This window comes from Ascaphus truei, chromosome 2 (assembly GCF_040206685.1).
Source record: "Ascaphus truei isolate aAscTru1 chromosome 2, aAscTru1.hap1, whole genome shotgun sequence".
In the NCBI taxonomy this organism is placed as follows: domain Eukaryota; kingdom Metazoa; phylum Chordata; class Amphibia; order Anura; family Ascaphidae; genus Ascaphus; species Ascaphus truei.
Genome location: NC_134484.1, coordinates 61649930 through 61668814, shown reverse-complemented (window position 1 = coordinate 61668814; position 18885 = coordinate 61649930). Strand labels below are relative to the sequence as shown.

Below are 18885 nucleotides of genomic sequence, written 5' to 3'. Positions count from 1 at the left end.
AGGTCTCAAGCCTCAATGTGGACAATCTCACACGCAGATTGGACTTTCCCCCATCTGTGGATGGTGTTCTCCATCAACGTGTCAGCCTCAAGGTGCCAACTCCTCCAAATCGGCTACCACTCCGCTGCTCCCAATGACGTCACACGCTGTACTTCCACTACGGTGTCCCTGCTGTGCCACAATCCAATGCGTTTCTAGACTCAAAATAGCTGGTCTCATCGTTCCAAGCTCCGCCCCCGCTCTGATTATGGACAGGACCGGCGTGGGAGTGACACGAGTTCTAGGCTCCACCCCCTGACTTCCGTGATGCGGGTGGGTCGGCGCACGATCGGTCCCGCCTCAATTCCTGATCAGGCTGCATCATTGGGCACACCTGTGTGCACCAGCAGCCAATTGGATTCTACTTCCTGGTTCCGCCCTGGCTTTCTATTGGAGGGTCTTCCTATTTATACCTTCCTGCTTCAGAATCTCATTGCTGAGCATAGTCTAGTGTGACGCCGTGCCTTGCTGCATTCCTATTCTGTGACCTTGCCTTGCCGTGCCTGTTAACCTCTTGTTGCCTGACCCTGCTTTTCTATTTGGACTCTGCACCTCTCCTCTCCTGATCCGGCTACAAACGACCATTCTCCAGTCTCCAGTCCTGATCTTGGCTAAGTACTCCAACGATCCGCTACTCTCCAATCCTGAACTTGGCTACGCACCGTGACGATCCGCAATTCTCCAATCCTGACCTGGCAAGTACCTACAACTATTCTCACATCTATAATTCTGACCTGGCTTGCACGACCAATCTACATCCTAGGCGCACCTGCATGGCTGTGGGTTAGCGTTAATCAATTCCCTACCTCAGCACCACGGTCGTGCTTCGTTTGTGGTGAGCTATGCGTTACATCTACTACCTTACACAATTTAGTATCATCAACAAAGATGGAAACTTTGCTCTCGATGCCAACCTCAAGGTCATTAATAAACAAGTTAAAAAGCAGGGGTCCCAGTACCAATCCCTGAGGCACTCCACTCATGACGTTAGCCCAACCTGAAAAAGTTCCATTTATGACAACCCTCTGTTGTCTATCCTTCAACCAGTTTTCAATCCAGGTGCATATATAATTACTGAGTTCATTTTCTTTATTTTGTATGTGCACCAACCTCTTGTGTGGAACCGTATCGAAAGTCTTTGCAAAATCTAAGTAGACCACATGAACTGCATTACCCTGATCTAAATTCCTACTTACCTCCTCAAAGAAACAAATAAGGTTAGTTTGGCATGATGTATCCTTCATAAATCCATGCTGACTATTACTAATAATTTTGTTTACCATTAGGTGTTCCTGAATATTATCCCGTATTAAACTTTCAAGTAGTTTTCCCACTATTGAAGTCAGGCTTACAGGTCTGTAATTCCCGAGTTGTGATCTAGCTCCCTTTTTAAATATAGGCACCACATCTGCTTTACGCCAATCTTGTGGTACTGAGCCGGTGGAAATTGAGTCCTTGAATATTAAATGTAATGGTTTGGCTATTTCTGAACTTAACTCCTTGAGAACTCTTGGATGTATACCATCGGGGCCAAGTGCCTTATTTGCTTTAATTTTTTCAAGTCGCTTATGAACAACTTCCTCAGTTAACCAATTGTTCATTGATATGGAGGTTGTGGCTTCCTCCTGCGACATTACTATTGAAATTGATTCTTAACTGGTAAACACAGAGGCACATCATTTGTTTAATACCTCTGCTTTTTCCTTATCTCCAACAATCTACCTGCCCATCTCACACTGAAAGGGTCCTATATTTTCGTTTCTCATTTTTTTGTTATTAAAGTACTCAAAGAACATTTTAGGGTTGATCCTACATCACCAGGGAGGTTCCAGGCGGTTCCCCTCTCCCCCCGCCTTGTACCCACATGCAACGTACAAATAAAGACAGGAAACGGGAGCTGGGGGTAAAATGGCCGCGGCTATTTATTTATACAGAAAACCTAATGGGATAAATGCACTCCCTGCCAGAGTGTGCTCCTTTGACAGGAGGGGGAGGGGACGGTCAGCCGGCCCTGGAACCGCTGACCTCGTGTCCCCTATGTGAGCGGGCTCTCGAGGTCATGGATAACTGACTTTGCCCACTCGTACTCTCCCCGGGCTCAAACGGCCCAGCTCCCAGTCTGGCAAGAACAAGCACCTACCCCCCAAGAGCCACCACCGACGGGCCTATTTAACCCCCCTTAAACTAGGCCCGTACCGCCAACCCTGCCAGACCCTCTCAAAGCCCTCCTGCAAACTTAAATAAGTCTATCCCGCCTGGCATGCCTAGCAGCGGGACCCATGCTCCTCTACCAGCCCAGCCTGTCCTTACCATTCCACCTGGGGCTGCCAATCGCACCTGGAGCAGTAGTTACTCAACTTGCCATGCTTTTTAAAGATGCCCTGAGAATCGCTTTCTCCGCTGCACTATCCCTCACCCGGTCCCGGACCTGCACCGCCTCCGGAGCCGCAGGCCTCCTCTGCCCAGCGCTATCTGGGATTTCGCCTTTTTTTTAATGCTGCATGCTTCTTACCCGCCCTCTGCGACCCCTGGGGAATCGACCCTGGCAGTGGACTGGGCCACGCCTCTTCCCTTGCTCGCTCTGTGTCGAACCCTGCAAACCTTGACGCCTTGCCCTATCTCCTCGATGCCGCCCTAAACGCGACTCCTTACCATTACCAGATAAGCCATACATTCCACGGCGTGTCCCCATCAACCGCCCGCCGGGGCTGTTCCATCATCTGTGCAGCGCGTGATGCTGCCAGGTGGGTCAGCTACTGTGCCCATGACCGCGGCCGTGGCTGAAGAATTGAAAGACACCGGGGTCAGGCTGATGGCTGTTGGTACTGGGATGGGATCCACGGTGCCAGTGACCCCGGCCGTGGCTGAAGAATTGAAAGACACCGGGGTCAGGCTGTTGGTACTGGGATGGGATCCACTGCGCCAGTGACCCCGGCCGTGGTTAAGAGACACCAGTGTCAGCTGGAGGCTGCCGAACGGGATCTGGTGCCACCGTCGTCCCCCACCGATATGCCCCCCATGCTGCCGCAACTAATGCTGCGCCTGCCTCTCATGCTCCTGTCGTCGTCCCTGCGCCGAAGGAGACTAACGCCTGAGGCTCCAAAGCTTTCAGCATGCCTACCAATGTTGGCGTGCAAAATTGCCTTCCCTGCTGCGCCATACGCCGCTAGTATAGAGCTAGCGCAGGCCCTGGTATTGCCCGCCTTACCCCGCCACCTGGGATTTCTGCCGACAACCCAATTCCTAAACGCGCTCATCCTGATGTGCAACTGCCCCTTCTTTACCGCCGCAGGTTCCTTACCAGTCCTTCGCGGTTGCTGGTGGCCGTCCTGGTCGTCTCAACCCTGCCGATTCTGCAGGCAATCTCCTTACAGTGACACCGCCCGCAGCGGGCGGCCGTTGACGTGCCGTGACACCCGTTGAAGGCTGCCACCCTGCGTCAGTGGCCGTAGGCCTCCCCTTTACAGCTAGGGCCCGACTTAACCACCATGATGCACTGCCTTGTGGGCTGTGGACGAAGGCTGCCGCCCTGCGCGTGGCTCCTAACTCCCGCATTGCGCTGCCGCACCCTGCGCTGTGACAACCCCTTCCCACGGGGAGCGACCCTGGCGCCTGACTCCTGCCCAGCGCGTGACCTGTGGAGAAGCCACCACGGCCTTGTCTGCCATCATGCGCCGGCCTGCTTGAAACAATGCACGCGGCTGTCGGTCCAACCACGCCTCGTTAAGGTTATCGCCTCGCGGCGGAAGATACCCACTGAACTGCGCGTGCCCCGGGCCTCAACTATCCAACTACGCTGCGATGTGTGCTTTCCGAGACTGGTTTAAATGGCGCGCTAAGCTAGGCTCCTGCCCGCAACTATGCTGACCACCAGAGCCGTCATAACTCCAAGAGGGGGAAAACAAAGAACACCGCTGAAATAAGCCATGCAGCCATCAACAGAGCGCTGACCGGTTCCGCGCTTGAAGATCACACCTCTGCTCGGGCCTTCGCTAGCAAGAATCTTCAAGCGCACCCTTAAACCGGCCTCCCCCGCCACCATACCTGGCCAAGGGACCATAACATAGGTGGGGGTCACCTTTCACCATATCATGGGATGAGGTAATGCCTCTGATTGACTCAAAGTGTCTTGAGGAGTGTACCCCGTCCTGTGGGTCACCAGCACCTCACACCATCTGTGCTGTTTAACCTTGCTCTCAAGGCAGCACCACACCTCCGTCAAACAGAAGCCGCTTAACCAGAACATTAACCCAATACCTGAATCAACTATCAAAACCGCATCCACTATTAGACAGCTTAAATAACCAACAGTCACATTAACAGAACTCCTGCAGAACTATTCAAAGGAAATGCAGTGCAAATTGCTGCTAAACCAATTTTAAAGTGTAAGTCACCTGGCTGAAGAGGTAGACAAGATCAGCTCAAATCAATAAGCCTTCCTCTACCCTGCGTTCAAACCAATTCGCCACCAACATGTGGCACAACTATAAGCATCCTCTGTTCCCATTGCCCCTACAGCGCCATGAAAACCCCATCTACTATAAACAGCCTAACTATTAAAACAGCTTACCTATTAACACTGATCAATATCACGCACGGTTCAACATACCCTATATACCACTACCCGTGCCCATACACATGTATTCGCCTACATGTGCCCATACACATGTATACGCCTACATGTGCCCATACACATGTATATGCCTACACGTGCCCATACACATGTATACGCCTACACGTGCCCATACACATGTATACGCCCACATGCGCCCACACACGCGTATACGCCTACATGTGCCCATACACATGTATACGCCCACATGTGCCCATACACATGTATACGCCTACATGTGCCCATACACATGTATACGCCTACATGTGCCCCTACCCATGTATCCGCCTACATGTGCCCCTACCCATGTATACACCTACATGTGCCCGTACCCAGGTATACACCTACATGTGCCCCATCCCATGTATATGCCTACACCCTGGATACATCCCCATGTACCCATGCACGTCTACATGCCCAAGCACATCCCCACGTGCCCAAACGCACACACCCGCACGTGCCCGTATACCCGCATCTACGTATGTTCACACACATGCCTCTTCGAGTGCCCAAACGCCCGCGCGCATCTACGCATGCCCATGTGCTCCTATCTACGCGTGCCCATACGCACCTCTACGCGTGCCCATACGTGCGCACGCCCATACCCATGCGCGCATCTACGCGTGTCCATACCCACGCGCTCATCTACGCGTGCCCATACCCACGCGCGCGCACCTACGCGTGCCCATACCCACGCGTGCCCATACCCGCATGCGCATCTACGCGTGCCCATACTCCTGCGCGCATCTACGTGTGCCCATATACACACGCGCGCATCTACGTGTGTCCACATACACACGCGCGCGCATCTACGTGCGCCCACATACACACGCGCGCATCTACTTGCGCCCATATACACACGCGCGCGCATCTACGTGTGCCCATATACACACGCGCGCGCATTTACGTGTCCCCATATACACACGCGCGCATTTACTTGTGCCCATATACACACGCGCGCATCTACGTGTGCCCATATACACATGCGCGCGCATCTACGTGTGCCCATATACACATGCGCGCGCATCTACGTGTGCCCATATACACACGTGCGCATTTACGTGTGCCCATATACACACGCGCGCATCTACGTGTGCCCATATACACATGCGCGCGCATCTACGTGTGCCCATATACACACGTGCGCATTTACGTGTGCCCATATACACACGCGCGCATTTACGTGTGCCCATATACACACGCGCGCATTTACTTGTGCCCATATACACGCGCGCATTTACGTGGGCCCACATACACACGCGCGCATTTACGTGTGCCCATATACACACGCGCGCATTTACGTGTGCCCATATACACGCGCGCGCATTTACGTGTGCCCATATACACACGCGCGCATTTACGTGTGCCCATATACACACGCGCACATTTACTTGTGCCCATATACACACGCGCGCATTTACGTGTTCCCATATACACACGTGCGCATTTACGTGTGCCCATATACACACGCGCGCATTTACGTGTGCCCATATACACACGCGTGCGTCCATGTGCGCCCACATAAACGTGCGCGCGCATCTACTTGCGCCCATATACACACGCGCGCGCATCTACGTGTGCCCATATACACACGCGCGCGCATCTACGTGTGCCCATATACACACGTGCGCATTTACGTGTGCCCATATACACACGCGCGCATTTACGTGTCCCCATATACACACGCGCGCATTTACTTGTGCCCATATACACACGCGCGCATCTACGTGTGCCCATATACACATGCGCGCGCATCTACGTGTGCCCATATACACATGCGCGCGCATCTATGTGTGCCCATATACACACGTGCGCATTTACGTGTGCCCATATACACACGCGCGCATTTACGTGTGCCCATATACACACGCGCGCATTTACTTGTGCCCATATACACGCGCGCATTTACGTGGGCCCATATACCCACGCGCGCATTTATGTGTGCCCATATACACACGCGCGCATTTACGTGTGCCCATATACACACGCGCGCATTTACGTGTGCCCATATACACACGCGCGCATTTACGTGTGCTCATATACACACGCGCGCATTTACGTGTGCCCATATACACACGCGCACATTTACTTGTGCCCATATACACACGCGTGCATTTACGTGTTCCCATATACACACGTGCGAATTTACGTGTGCCCATATACACACGCGCGCATTTACGTGTGCCCATATACACACGCGCGCGTCCATGTGTGCCCATACACGCGTGCATCTGCCCACACGCGCGTGCGTCTGCGTGTGCCCTTACCCACGCGTGCGCACCTGCGTGTGCCAATACACACGCCCCCCTGCGTGTGCCCATACACATGCACATCTGCGTGTGCCCATACACACGCGCGCATCTACATGTGCCCATACATACCCGCACATATCTACGTGTGCCCATACACACATCAACATGTGCCCCTACACACCCGCACACATCTACGTGTGCCCCATCACACCCGCACACCTCTACGTGTGCCCCTACACACCCGCACACTTCTATGTGTGCCCCTACACATATATACATCCACATGTGCCTACATACATACTTCTGATGTGCCTACACGTATATCCATATATCCATCTACCTGTGCCCACACACCTATCCACCCCCACATGCGCCTCCGCACGCACGCCTCCGCACGCACACATCCACATGAATTAATTGGGGAATTCAGATAAAAGTAACTAAGCATAAATGCTAAACATTGTGATTCCCATTAACAAGTATTTATCATCTAATAATTACTACAGTATATTTATATAGTTTATAATGTCACTAGATAAAGAGCTCTATTGACATCGTATAATTCTCCGCACCGTATGAGACCATAAGTGGGGGGGACACGTCGCCAGTCAGACTGCGCTCCCTCACATGGAAATCTTGTGCCAGCCTTTCTGTCCCGGCTTCGCCATCCCCCCGCGTGGGCGGGCAACTGCTACCCCCGCACGGGATACCAGAAGGAAGCGGCCACTGGGAGCAGTCAAGCACCCACTTGCCATCACTCCCAGCGCCTCAGCGTGTCCCCCCCGCCGAAACTTGACCAGCGGGTACAGACCGCCTTCCCCCGGGCCGCAATCACTAAGAGCGGCTGCACTAGCATATACATGCATGTATATATCCACCTACCTATACATGCCTACATACGCATACATACATATATACACACACACGTGTAAACCCACAAACACCTATGTTTGTTTGCGCATCCTAACAATATATATACATACATATATCCACCTACGTATACATGCCTGCATACACATACGTATGTACAGATTCACACACACCCATGACCACATATATACGTGCCCGTATCCACATACCTGCATATAAATCCCTACACACACACACACACACACACACACACACACACACACACACACACACACACACACACACACACACACACACACACACACACACACACACACACATCTAAATATATATATATATATTATATATATATATATATATATATATATACCCGCACATATATACATATATATCCACACATACATACCACACGTATATATATATATATATACCCACGCACACCCATATATATAGTACACATATATACACATATGTACATACCCACACATACATATATACACGCACAACACACACATGTGCATATATATATATATACACACACAATTGTATGCTTTTTTTATTTATTATTTATTTATTTATTGCGCCTCTCCAGCCACATGGCTGGCCGCTCCACTTCCGCCTCGGGACCAGGTGGGCCTAACACTCAGAGCACGCAAGTGCCTGTGCTCCCCCTGCGGGAGCACCACATGGCACCGGGTGGCACACTAGTGGCTGCACCTCCGACCTACCGAGCGCAGCCGCAAGACCACTGCACCCGAAGCGGGGGACCTGACTGCTAAACCCCTTCTGCCCGCCAGACCCCTTCAGTCCCCCGAGACCACCCCTCCCCACCTGCAGCCGCTGCGGGGATCGGGGGTAAGATGAAGGGGGGAGAGAGCCCTGCTCCGGACCACCCCAGGTCGGGGGGGCCCGTGCTGGTGCTGAGGCCGCGCGGGAGACTCGCGCTGGATGAATCCCTCAACAACCCCGCAGGCTTAAGTCCGACCCCCCCAGCTTCATGCTGCGCGCCGCAGATGGAGGATGGGGACGGGCAGCTACACTACGGGGTCCCTCTCCTCCCTGCATCCCGCCTCCCCCCTCACCGCCGATTCAAAAATCGCGGCTATACAGGAGGGGGGAGTGCCCAGGATTGACCCCCCTTTCGGGGCCTTACCTTAATTTAACCTGCAGGGAGGAGAGGGACGTCCAAATCGTCTGGCAGGCAGCAAAAGAGGACGTGCTGCCCGCCAGCCTGGCCTTAAGTAGGCCTACTGGGAACTCCTTCCCTGTGCTGGGGAGGGAGGTGTGGGGGCGGGCCAGCGAGGGGAAGGCCAGACCCCCCCGGTCATGAAGCCCCCCCGCCTATGGCTAGGGAGGCCGCTTTCTATTGCAATCCTTTATTCATTATCCATTTTTGCTAATTTGATTGCCCTTTTGCAATTTTTGTTAAATTCCTTGTAATTCTGATACGATGCCTCTGTCCCTTCTGACTTAAAGAATCTAAACGCCTTCCTCTTCTTGTCCTTTTCCTCCCCTACATGTTTATTTAGCCACATTGGTTTTGACTTATTTCTTTTACAATTATTACCCATGGATATACACTGATAAGTGTGCTTTCTAACAATGTTTTAAAGACTGCCCATGTAGCTTCTACATTTTCCCCTGCAAAAACATCATCCCAATGTATTACTTGTAGATTAGACCTCAGTTTATTAAATTAGATAACATAATGGATTGAAGGTCCAGAATCAGAGTTCAATTGTGGTTATATAGACAGTATAAGCAAAGACAACAATGGTCTCTTGTGACTGTATCATAAGGGATGTATGATGTTTTCATTTGTTTTTACAATGACTGAATGAAGGTAGCAGAGAGATGTCCCCAACAGCCTGATATGAAGCGCAACAGCCTGATATGAAATATTATGTTGACTTCACAGCAAAAAGGGTTTTTTTGATCCAACAGTTTGAAACATGTTCGATTAACAGTAAAAGTCAACAGGCATTGCATGTTCGATTCATTTTGATGAAGGTCAAACATCGAACATTAAAAAAAATAAAAACGTAAGTCACAGGTTGTTATTTCACCACTTGAAAAAAAAAATCTAAATAGTGAATTTCGGATAGTTTAAGTCATTGTGCTAGAATTTTTGGCTTCAAAAATTAAATCACAATTTCCACAGGGTTTTCAGACTTTTTGGAAAGTTCAAACAAAACTGCAGCGACTGAATCTCGGCAGGTTCGCACGACTCTTTTAGGGCCATATTCACTAATGATTCCTAAGCTTTGCAGGTGTAAACTCTCATTTGAATGGGAGTTAGATTGTGCTTAAGCTTAGCTCACTTTAGTGAATATGGTCCTTAGGGAGGCATTGCATCACACATGTTAGAATGGGATGTATCCGATTCTGCTTGTATATGTGTCCTTTGTGATACCTTTTTCTGCATAATAAATGTTTTAAGGTCCTAGGTGCTTTCTTTTATAAATCTGTATGAAAAAAAAGAAACTCAATAAAAATAATGTATGTAAAGCTTAGATATTTTTTTTAGACAAATGCTGAATAATTATACCTGTGTATGGAGGAGTGGCTCAGTGAGTAAAGACACTGACTTTGTAAACATTGATACCGACTTTGAATCAGGGAAACCAGATTCAATTCCCAGTGAAAGCTCCTTGTGACCTTGGGCAAGTCACTTTATCTCCCTGTGCCTCGGGCACCAAAAACATAGATTGTAAGCTCAACGGGGCAAGAACTGTGACTGTAAAAATTCCTATGTGCTGCGTACTGCGCTCTACACTGTAATTGTGAAGCACTTTGGGTCCCATTGAGAGAAAAGCACTATATGAAAGAAAGATATTATCATACTGTTTCCGTATATTGTTGAAAGGTTGACATGCATGGGAAATGTCATTGTATGCTGTGCAGGACACACTGTTTTCCACAAGCAAAATGCCTCCAACCTTCTGTTGGTTTTCTGACAGAGACGACATGCCAGGGGAGTGTTATTTAAAGAATTTGAAATGATAACAAGGATATTAGAACAATGTTATTTAAAACCAGAGACAGAACATGGAACACAGACAGAGCTCAGTGCACATCCAGTGAAACTTATACACGGTACAGTGCCTAAATATATATGTATCTATTAAATAAAATGGTCTTTTAGTTTAACATTTTGGCCAAAGTGTTGTAAGCCCCTGAGCCCCTACACGGCAGACCACATCTCAAGGGTCCCTAACACTAATATAAATTCTTAATAACCTGTGCATTCCAGGAAGAATGATTTATAAGAAATCTGTCAAAATTAGTTGCATAGTTCTAAGTCTGATTGAAGCTTTTATTAACCTGTACATTACCAGGAAAAGCACTCTCTATTAGATTTGTCACAATACTGCAAGCAAGTAAGTTCCCCAGAGAGTGGAAGATGCTATGGAGTGAGTTTTTAAGCATTTAAATGTGGGAGGGGGTGAGCTTCAACAAGATAGGAAGCGCCACCTTCCAATCATCTAAGACCAGCTGAACAAGAATTGTAAAACATACAGGACACCTGCAAGCTCATATTAAACCCCCAAATTAACCACAACATATATATAAGCATATAAGTGTCCATAATTGAGTCAAGTTCAATATTCTAGTAGCTGTCCTGGGCCTGGAGAAGTGTAGATTTGTTGCAGATTGTGATACCTTATAATAGACCAACATGAGAGTTCTTCACAGATAAAATTAATGAAAGTGTACCGAGCTTTCAAAACCTCACAGGTCTGTTCTTTGAGTGTGCCGAGTACACTAGGGGAGACCTGTGAGGTTACAAGTGGTCAGTGCACTATATATTCATCTATGAAGAACTTTTTCACTTCAATGAATGTGATTCTGCTGAGGTTTATGGCACCACTAATGCTAATTCTCTTTGTCATACATATATCCCTTGCTCTTCTTCTTGACTCCTAAAGTGGACAGATGGCCATAGATACTCTGTTACAGTGTCAGTCAGTCCTGTTTTATCACCTCCAACCAAGTGGCTATTTCTCCCTAGGGAAGGCAATGGGACAAATGAGCTTCTAAGTGCACAAAGGTGGCTGTATAGGGGGATATGTATCAGGGGTCATAAAGGAGCTTCATAATGTTAAGTTTACACCAATAGTAATAATTTGACGCTGGACCCTTTTGTGTCAATCTATCAAGGTGCTTTGTCAAATTTGCTTCATTTGAGTCAGTGGGTGATATGGGGTGTAGTTTTGAAGTAGTTAGCAGAGGAGTTGTTCAGCTCAGTGTTATAAGGGTATTTTGCCTTTTCCATTGTGTCACTATTTTCTACCAGGTCTCGGTAGCATTAACTCCTTTGTCTAAGAAATCTGTCAAATGAAAAAGTAACTCAATCCAAATAAATTTCATACATTTGTCACTAGCACAAATTGACATTAACGGAACATTTTTGCACTGGGTTACAAAGCAAAGTGCAGGATTATGATTCATTCACTGCTGCATCTTCGAAATAGGTTGATCCAGTCCCGTTTTTCAATAATTTTCCTTTTCAACAAAAATAAAATAAATAAAACATTGAATGCTTCAAATGAGAAATAAAGAGAACAGACAAAAAGTATCATTCTGTCCTCCTCATTTAGGATTATCTGCTCATTTTTCCAACCTCCTAAAATTATAGAATAAAATCCTCATTCTAATTGGGTATTAACACCTTTAAAGTAAGTGCTTTTCAGTCCCCTCCAGCAATGATTTGGTTAATAGATAGGATGACTAAATGGTTCCACGTCCATGGGATAGATTGAGCTAGTCCTGTTTAAATCCTCTTTTGCCAACAGGAAATGCAGATTTATACATCTCACAATTCATTCAGAATGGGGAAAAAAAACACCTAGCAGGCTCAATCTGTCCCACTAACTTCCATCCGCATGCTAACCTCATTACTGAAGCATAAAAAAACGGGAACAAGAACTAAATAAGAAAATAGTCTACATTCGCACCATCAAAAAAAGAATAGCCCTAAGCATTGGGGGCATGTTGCACTGTTGGTGGTCCTATGCTTTCGCTCCATCTACGCTTATGCTTCGCTCTACCACTTCTAACGGTGTCTGCCTCTGCTATTTGGGAGCCATCTGTGACTCACTGAACCCTCCTGTTCCTTTACTCTCCGGAAGAGGATATATATATATATATATGTATTCATATCCCTCCCCTTCCAGCTAGCTGTGACAAACGCATGCGCTGCCCTTTCCACTACCAGCAGCTCTGCCTCCTCCCCCCCTCCATCTCCAGCTGCTGCTCCTACCGCTGTACACCCATCTCTAGCCCCTCATCTCACCAACAGGGACACCTTGCACCATCTGTGGGGCGCAGGGGGGAGGGGGGAAATCCAAAGGGGGGGACCATTCAATATCACGAAGCTGGAATGTCCCTCCAGAAAAACAGCAGCCCCTTTGGATAGACTTTGCATTGATCTCTTCTTCTTTCTATCATTATTATGATTGTGGTCATTTCTTCCTTGCAGCCTGCTTTATTTGGCACAGCCCACCTCTTCTCTTCATGTTCACCCTATCTCTACCATCCTCTGATCTGAAGGCTCCCTGCAGATCGGTGTGATTGATGTTGTGTGTATTGCTACCAAACTGCTTGAGATCCAGTATTTCAAATCGGTGTGTTGCTCATCCACCACCAACATGTCTGCTCCTCTCGGGCCCAGGGGCGGCCCTTTACCTCCTGCACAGCCACAGCCACAGCCACAGGCTCCCTTGCCTGAGATGCCGGACCTCAGCCACCTAACCGAGGAGGAGAGGAAGATCATCCTGGCAGTCATGGACAGGCAGAAGAAAGAAGAAGAGAAGGAGCAGTCAGTGCTCAAGTAAGCATGTCTCCTTTCTAACCTATTCAGGGCTCGGAGTGCAATGCGTTGCAGGCGTCTCCAGAACTGGTGGCTTTACAGTGCCTTACTCTATCTGCACCTATATATTACACCCCATGGCAGGAATCATTTGTCCCCCATGCCATCTTTACACACACTTCCACATACAAATAGAGATGTTTTTTGACTACAACAGGCAGAATAAAAAAAGTGTTCTTTAAAATAAAAATGCAGCCCCTGTTAAGCTCTTAAGGGGCCCCAGTCAAATGCTAAGTTTGCTTATTACTAGCTATCCGTCCCTGCTTTACCTGCCCCATCTTTGTGTGTGTGTGTGTGTGTGTGTGTGTGTGTGTGTGTGTGTGTGTGTGTGTGTGTGTGTGTGTGTGTATACTGTATGTGTGTTTATGTATGTATGTATGTATGTATATATATATATATATGTATATGTATATATATATATTATATATTATATATATGTGTGTGTGTTTGTATTTATGTATTAAGGGGTGAACAGGGTAGAACGGAAAAATGGAGAGGTGGGTGCTTCTAGTATTTGCTGTGTTACTATTACACCTATAACAGTTTGCGGATACCTTCTGTTTGTACCTCCTGTGTGCATCATATGCCCAGGAGAGAACACTTGAGGCTAGATCTGCTCCCAACCTTTCACATGCAATGGCTGGCCCAGGCAATCCAATATGGCTGCATACAGGTGCTAGGCTTTTTGCTACATGACTCCAGCTCAGTGAGTCTGGTAGCTGGGTTGGTAAGAGAAGCTGTGCTGCAGCTCTCTGGGACGCTGTGATTTAGAAAAAAAAACACATATCCTTCCTCCTTTGCTTGCACTCACTGTCCCAAATAAACACTATTATCCCCATCTAATCCCGGGACCTACTTTTTAACAGGCTTTGGTTAGGTTGTAACAGGCGCCATCTTCCTCCACAAACGTGTCTCAACCCCTCTCCCCTCCCCTCCCCTCCCCTCATGCTGGTTGAACTCTCAGGTTAGGATACAGCAGGATGCTGCAACTTGTAGGTGCACGGATGAGAGAAACGGGAGTTTAATATCAGGGTTACGGCAAGAGACAGAGCCCAGGGAGGTGCTGCTGTCCATACAATATCCTCTGTGACTGCGCCTCCGCTGCAAGGCAAGTTCAGCACCAGGGAGCTGTCCACCAGCAGGGCCTATGATCTGAACGCTTGATGCTTGTCGAGTATCTCTGTTTCTGTTATACAGTTTGCATTGGTATCTTTTTATATATAAGTGGAATGGTTTATATTGCATACATATAATATATACTTTATATTATATACCTGTGTGTTGCTATGTATTTATTATCACAGTAGCTCACTTGTAAACAATATTTACTTTATTGTCTTAGTGGTGCTAAGCCATAAGACTTCGAGTCCATTTATTTACATTGTCTTTAAGGTTCCAAAAAGCTTAATACTATTTTAGTAAATATGTCTGTCAATCCATGTTGTAAGGGCTTCACTGTTTAAAAGGTCCAGTGTTAAGTATCTGATAAAAAAAAAACATTACCTGGAAAACGTCTTACAAATTTCTATTCAGACAAAGCTATGCAACAAGTTTTATAAACAAAAAATACTTAAGAAAACACTGGAACTGTTAAACGCAGTTTGTTCTGCATATTAAGAAGGGAGTAAAAAGTATGTATTTAGTTCATATGCAAGGATTATATAGCATAGTCCACAAATGTACAGTATTAATTGCATGGTATTAATAAACTGTCTGCAAGTTTCCTGAGTCAAAATGGCATTGATGATTGCTTTGCTAATATGTACACAACAGCTAGAGTGTAAATGTACCACTCACAACTCAGGGTGATGGGACAACTTTAGATTCACGCAGAACAGCATACACAGGTTTCATGCAGCAATTCCTGTTGATGGACGGGAAGCATTTATTTACCCCACTATGAAAAAAGCAACATGCAGTGTATAATAATAAGTACCACATTAACCACCCAACAAATTTACCTCTCCACTAGTCCCTAAATAGCTTATTGTGCTTATAAAAAAAATACAACCCCAAAACATTAACAACACACAGACCATTGCCAGAACTGCCACATTGATTTAGTGCAGTGCTGTCCTTGTTGCTTTCTAATAAACAGAGTGTTTTCACTCGCAATAGTTTATTAATGAGATGTTAGAGAGTATTATCAGTAGATGTAGGCTCAGTAGCTATAACTATTGAAGAAAGCAACTACTTTTTTGGGGGGGTCGTAAAATAATATAAACGACAAACAAGACTAAGCTGCAAAGTCATACTCAGTATAGCTTTAGACTGCAGCGTATTTGTTTCCAGAAGAAGATCAGTGTAAACCTGAAATGCTGCTTCAAATATGAAATAAAGATACTATCCCCTTGTCAAGTACAAATAATTATGTACTTTTTACTAAATATGGCAAATATTTACTGGAGATTTTGTTTTAAAAACTATCAAGATTTGAAACTCTTATACTGGTCACATAGTTTTGTGCATTTCTTTCAATAAGTAAATTCTTCTTTTTAAATATATATAAAAAAAATTATCTTCATCTTGGTCAATATACTATAAATTCAAATATAGGTGAAGTATCCATCAGAGAGATTGCTGATCTGAAGAGGCAACTTGCAATATTGAGGGACATTGGCAATCTTGAAAGGGAATTAGAGCTCATTGAGCAGGCCCTTGCTTCGACTAGTGGTGCAGATGGTGGCGCTGTTAGTGAGGAGCAGGTAGGTAGCTTGGTTGCCGTTAGTGAGGAGCAGGTAGGTAGCTGGGTGACAGTTAGAAGGAGAAGCAGGGGCAATAGGGAGAGGCAGGTCGTTTCTGAGCTGACACATCCCAATAGATTTGCCGTGTTGAGTGAAGATATTGGGAATGTCGGGGCAGAAATGGCAAGGCTGGGGGAGACTAATTCCTCTAGCAGCCAGGTGAATAGTTCCTCCAGCACAGTGGGGACTCAGGATGCTCAGATACAAAGAAAGATTGTGGTGGTAAGGGACTCCATTATTAGGAAGGTAGAGAGGGCAATCTGTTGCCGTGACCACATGAACCGAACAGTTTGTTGTCTCCCGGGTGCTCGGGTTCGGCACATTGCGGATCGGGTAGACAGATTATTGGGGGGGGGGGCTGGGATTGACCCGGCGGTCTTGGTACACGTTGGCACCAATGACAAAGTTAGAGAAAGATGGAGGGTCCTAAAAAATGATTACAGGGCCAAAAGCTTAAGGCAAGGACCTCCAAGGTAGTATTTTCTGAAATACTACCAGTGCCATGTGCTACCGCAGGGAGACAGTCAGAGATCAGGGAGGTTAATGGAAAGTGGTGCAGGAAGGAGGGATTTGGGTTTTTAGAGCACTGGGACTCCTTTTCTGAGTGGTGCCATCTATATTCTAGGGACGGATTGCACCACAATGGAGAGGGATCTTCTGTGCTAGGGGGGAGAATGCTAAAAAGGTTGGAGGAGATTTTAAACTAGGATGGAGGGGGGAGGGGAATGAAACAGATAATGAACTAAATGGAATAGAGGAGGATACAAGGTGGTATGGAGGTAGAATGGGGGCAAGTGCGAGTTTGACAAGCAGTGAGACACCCATAGTAAATACAGATAATACTAGAAAACTTCTAAAGACTAAACCAAGTGGGCGCAGAAAGGAAGGAGCAGATGAGATAATAGTACAGGCTGAAAAAAAACTTAAATGCATGCTTGCTAATGCAAGAAGCCTGACAGATAAAATGGGGGAGCTTGAATTAATAGCTACAAGGGAGCAGTATGATATCATAGGCATTACTGGAACATGGTGGGATGAAACTCATACTGGACAGTTAATTTAGAGGGTTATTCCCTTTTTCGGAAGGATCGAACAAATAGAAGGGGAGGTGGAGTATGTTTATATGTTAAACCGGATCTAAAACCTATTATAAGGGATGATGTTTATGAAGGGAATGATGAAAATGTACAGACTTTGTGGATAGAAATTAGCAGTGGAGGTAAAAGTATTAAGAAAATGTTTGTGGGAATATGCTATAAACTACCAAATATCTGTGAGATTGAGGTAGCTAAAATACTTTTGCAAATGGAAAAGGCATCAAAACTGGGTCATGTTTGCATAATGGGGGATTTTAATTATCCAGACATAGACTGGGGCAATGAGATTCGCGTTACAACAAAAGGAAACAGGTTTTTGGGGGTGCTTAAAGACAATTATATGACCCAAATTATTGAGGAACCAACCAGGAGAGGGGCAATACTGGATTTGGTCATATCAAACAATGTAGAAGTAATATCAAATATTCAAGTCCTGGAACACTTGGGTAAAAGTGATCATAACATGGTCTCATTTGAAATAAATTATCACAAAATAGATTTCTTGGGTTCAACAAAGACCTTAAACTTTAGAAAGGCAGATTTTAATCAACTGAGGTCTAATCTAGTAGTAATACAATGGGATGATGTTTTTGCAGGGAAAAATGTAGAAGATAAATGGGCAGTCTTTAAAACATTGTTAATAAAGCACACTTATCAGTGTTTACCCTTAGGTAATAAGTATAAAAGAAATAAGTCAAAACCAATATGGCTAAATAAATAGGTAGGTGAGGAAATGCACAAGAAGAGGAAGGCGTTTAGATTCTTTAAGTCAGAAGGGACGGAGACATCATATCAGAATTATAAGGAATGTAACAAAAATTGCAAAAGGGCAATCAAATTAGCAAAAATGGATAATTAAAAAAGGATTGCAATAGAAAGTAAGGTCAACCCTAAAAAGTTCTTTAAGTACCTTAATAACAAAAAAATGAGAAAAGAAAATATTGGACCCTTTCAGTGTGAGATGGGTAGGCAGATTATTGGAGATAAGGAAAAAGCTGAGGTATTAAACAAATTCTTTGCCTCTGTGTTTACCAGGGAAGAATCAAGTTCAATAGTAGTGCCGCAGGAGGAAGCCACAACCTCCATATTAATGAACAATTGGTTAACTGAGTAAGAAGTTCATAAGCGACTTGAATAAATTAAAGTAAATAAGGCACCTGGCCCCGATGGCATACATCCAAGAGTTCTCAAGGAGTTAAGCTCAGTAATAGCCAAACCATTATATTTAATATTCAAGGACTCCATTTCCACATGCTCAGTACGACAAGTTTGGCGTAAAGCAGATGTGGTGCTTATATTTAAAAAGGGAGCTAGATCAAAACCGGGAAATTACAGACCTGTAAGCCTGACTTCAATAGTAGGGAAACTACTTGAAGGTTTAATATGGGATAATATTCAG

At 46.2% G+C, this 18885-nt stretch overlaps 1 protein-coding gene across 43 annotated transcripts in view; it reads left to right on the top strand.

Moving 5' to 3' along the window:
* Nucleotides 1-12961: 12961 nt before the first annotated feature.
* RIMS2 (regulating synaptic membrane exocytosis 2) overlaps nt 12962-18885 on the top strand; it is an 814155-nt gene continuing 808231 nt past the window's right edge. For 23 of the 43 annotated variants that reach the window (XM_075582513.1, XM_075582509.1, XM_075582517.1 and 20 more), the window contains exon 1: nt 12966-13606. In XM_075582513.1, coding sequence (XP_075438628.1) covers nt 13425-13606 — 182 coding nt within the window. In that variant the 5' untranslated portion in view covers nt 12966-13424. Of the gene's footprint in view, nt 13607-18885 lie in introns of all 43 variants that reach the window. The other 20 variants (XM_075582543.1, XM_075582545.1, XM_075582555.1 and 17 more) reach the window with 5 other exon arrangements.